Source organism: Eimeria necatrix, genomic scaffold, assembly GCF_000499385.1.
Source record: "Eimeria necatrix Houghton genomic scaffold, Enh_scaff947, whole genome shotgun sequence".
In the NCBI taxonomy this organism is placed as follows: domain Eukaryota; phylum Apicomplexa; class Conoidasida; order Eucoccidiorida; family Eimeriidae; genus Eimeria; species Eimeria necatrix.
Window position 1 is genome coordinate 10,001 of NW_013654745.1, and position 3,593 is coordinate 13,593.

The 3,593-nt window shown below is 43.9% G+C and overlaps 2 protein-coding genes across 2 annotated transcripts in view; one reads left to right on the top strand and one right to left on the bottom strand.

Annotated features, from left to right (window-relative positions):
• The window catches only part of ENH_00083810 (hypothetical protein, conserved), a gene marked incomplete at both ends in the record, with an annotated part of 1,458 nt that extends 1,109 nt beyond the window's left edge, over positions 1-349 (bottom strand). Inside the window, one exon of the mRNA XM_013583473.1 lies at positions 1-349. This exon is cut by the window's left edge and continues 1,109 nt beyond it. Within this exon, the coding sequence (XP_013438927.1) occupies positions 1-349 (349 nt within the window).
• Positions 350-858: 509 nt separating this feature from the next.
• On the top strand, positions 859-3,429 carry ENH_00083820 (hypothetical protein; the record flags this gene model as incomplete). The annotated part of the gene is made up of 5 exons (XM_013583474.1): positions 859-935; positions 2,311-2,381; positions 2,751-2,884; positions 3,101-3,145; positions 3,412-3,429. 5 exons carry the CDS (start codon positions 859-861, stop codon positions 3,427-3,429), a joined length of 345 nt encoding a protein of 114 aa, XP_013438928.1.
• Between the last annotated feature and the right edge of the window lie 164 nt (positions 3,430-3,593).

The following is a 3,593-nucleotide window of genomic DNA, read 5'->3' on the forward strand; positions in this document are numbered from 1 at the left end:
GCATTTCCATTTCTGCTGCTGCTGCTGCTGCTGCTGCTGCTTCTGCTGCTGCTGCTGCTTCTGCTGCTGCTGCTTCTTGCTCCGGCTGACTTGCCTCAGCGTCCCTCTGCTCCATTTCTATATCATCTGCTGCGGCAGCAACGGCGGCAGCAGGAGCAGCAGCAGCAGCAGCATCTGCTGCAGCATCTGCTGCAGCAGCTGCTGCAGCAGCTGCTGCATTTTCTGCTGCAGACTCTGAGCTGGGCTCTGCTGCTTGCTGCTGCTGCATTTCTACATCTGCTGCTGCTGCGTCTCCGCAGTTTTGCGGTGTATGTACACCCGAAGTTTGTGCTGCTTGCTGCGCCTCCATTCGACGCCGCTGCCTGGAGTCGAAATGGTGTTCAATTTTTGCGAATTTTCGTTCAAATTGAACCAAAAAGTGGTTGTTAAATTGAATTTCTTTTGAATTTAACAATTAATTCTTTTAAACTGAAAAAGAATTCCATTTTGGAGCAGAAAAGGGAAGAACCGCAAGACCCTTGCATGCGGGTTTCCGCCGCCCCCACCGGCGCGGCGGGGGCTGGCGCTGGCTCGCCTCAAGCAGGCTTTTAGGAGTTTTAATTTAAATAAAAAGAAATAAATTAATTAATTAAAAAGTAAAAATAAAAAAAGATTCTTCTGAAGAGTCCAATTGAGTTCTTTTTCGCGGCGAGAGCTGCGGTGTCTGGACAGCGCAGGGAACCGCGGCGCTGGCCACTGTTGACCTCCAGCTCTTCAGTTTTTCTCTTTTGTTTATTTATTTGTTTATTTATTTGCTTATTTATTTATTTATTTATTTATTTTATTTAATTTAAATATTTATTTGCTTTCTTTCGCAAAATGGAGGCCGCGGCAGAGGCGCTGCAGCTAGAGGCAGCTGACGCCCCCAAGCTTGAGCGCGTCCGGGTGGCTGTGCGGTGGGTACTAATTAGGGTTTAGGGTTTAGGGTTTAGGGTTTAGGGTTTAGGGTTTTGGAGAAGAGGTGGGACAAGCAGCCTCAGGAGGGCTCACTGGAGTTAGGGTTTAGGGTCGAGGGTTTAGGGTTTAGGGATTTACCCTAAACCCTAAACCCTCAGCACCACCTGCTGCTCACTGGAGTCACGGTCTAGGGTCGAGGGTTTAGGGTTTAGGGTTTACGCTAAACCCTAAACCCTCGGCAGCATCTTCTTTCCCCTCTAAGAGCCGCCACAAACAGCAGCAGCAGCAAAACAAAAAAGAAAAAATAATTAGCAGCAAATGAAGAGCAACAAAAATAAATCGCACATCACTGCAACACAGTTTCTTCTTGCTGCTGCTGCTGCTGCTGCTGCTGCCGTACCACTACTACTACTACTACTGCTGCTGCTGCTGCTGCTGCTGCTGCTACCGTACAACTGCCAGTACTACAACTACTACTGCTGCTGCTGCTGCTGCTGCTGCTGCTGCCGTACTGCTACTACTACTACTACTACTACCGCTGCTGCTGCTGCTGCTGCTGCTGCTACTGCTGCCTTACTGCTACTACTACTACAACTGCTGCTGCTGCTGCTGCTGCTGCTGCAGCTGCCGGCCGCTTTCTGCTGCTGAGCTGGCGAAGAGCAGCGAAAGGGTTTTGGAAATCAAAGAAGAAGAATCTTCAATTTTGCTGCTGGGGCCCCGGGGGGCCCCCAAGGAGTTCACATTTGATGCAGTTTATGGCGAAAAGTGCGCAGCAACTTTAAAGTTTTTTAATTCTTTTTAATTCTTTTTAATTCTTTTTTATTCTTTTTAATTCTTTTTAATTCTTTTTAATTCTCCTTTTGTTGTCTGTTTGCTGCTGGAAAGTTCTCTCTTTGATCCGCGAAAAAAGCGCAGCTCTAGCAGCAAAAAGAGCGGACAAAGCATGCTGCTGCTGCTGCTGCTGCTGCTGCTGCTGCTGCTGCAGGTTCCATTGCTGCTGCTGTTGCTGTTGCTGCTTCTGCTGCTGCTGCACTCATTGTTGCTGCTGGTGCTGATGCGGGGACTATTGCATCTTCTGTTCCTGCGCTAGCTGCTGCTGCCGCTGTTGCTGCTGCTGTTGGCACTCGTCTTGCTGCTGCTGCTGCTGCTGCTGCTGCTGCTGCTGCGCTGTACTGAATAAACCCTGGCCAGGTAAAGCCGCGGAAAGAGAACAAACGCAGCAAATAAAAGCAGCAAAACAATTAATAATTAAACAATAAATAAATAAATAAATAAATAAATAAATAAATAAATAAATAAATAAATAAATAAAAATAAATAAATAAATAAAAATAAATATAAATAAATAAATGAGCTGCTCTTTTTGCCTGCCAGCGCCACACAGGCTGAGGTGTATAGGGACCTCGCGTCGGACATTGTTGAAAGTGTAATGGAGGGTTTTAATGGTAATTAAATTAAATTAATTAAATTAATTAAATTAAATTAAATTAAATTAAATTAATTAAATTAATTAAATTAAATTAAATTAAATTAATTAATTAAATTGATTTAGCCATTTAATTCACCAGCGGGTTCTGCAGTGCAAATTTGCGTCGCGGGAGACCAAAATGCCACCCTCAAGGGTTTAGGGTTTAGGGTTTAGGGTTTAGGGTTTAGGATTTTTAGGCCTTGCACTTCAGCACGGGCAATCGGAGTTCAGCTTTCACGGTTTAGGGTTTAGGGTTTTCAGGCCGGCACAATGTTGCGGAAGCTCTGGACTCAGCGTCTAGGGTTTAGGGTTTAGGGTTTAGGGTTTAGGGTTTAGGGTTTTGCAGGCACAATATTTGCCTACGGGCAAACTGGAACTGGCAAAACCTACACAATGTTTGGAGGCGAGGGAGAAGAAAAAGGAATAACCCCGAGGGCCTTTTCAGCTATTTTCAACAGCATTCAAGAAGCCTCCGACATGGTAGGGTTTAGGGTTTAGGGTTTAGGGTTTAGGGTTTAGGGTTTAGGGTCTAGGGCTTGGAGTTTGGGGGATGTGGTTGCCGTTTCGAGCAAGGAGTTGCTCTTACGGCTGTCTTTCAAGAGCTGCACATCCGGGTGTAGGGTTTAGGGTTTAGGGTTTAGGCTTCAGCGTTTAGGGTTTAGGGTTTAGGGTTTAGGGTTTGCGAGTGGCCTTCAGACGTTTCTGGTGCGGGCCTCTTTTCTTGAGTTGTACAACGAGGAGGTGAGGAGAGATTTTATTTTATTTATTTTATTTTTATTTTTTTGATTTGTTTTATTTTTGTTTATTTAATTTAATTAATTCATTTTTATCTCTTTTATTTCTTTTTTTAGTTTTATTTATTTATTTCTTTTATTTATTTCTTTTATTTATTTCTTTTTCAACTTTGAAAAATTCCAAAAACGCGCAATGCCGAAGGCTTGCAAACCCTAAGTGTGTTTCATAATTGAGGGTTTAGGGTTTAGGGTTTAGGGTTTTGTTGTCTGCAGACTCTGATGCTAAACTAAACCCTAAACCCTAAACCCTAAACGCTAATGTTTGTTGCCCTCAGTTTAGAAACTTATCATCTGCAAACCCTAATGCAAAACTAGACCTCCTGAAGTGTAAACCCTAAACCCTAAACCCCAAACCCTAATTGTTTGTTGTCTTCAGTTTAAGGACTTATTATGCC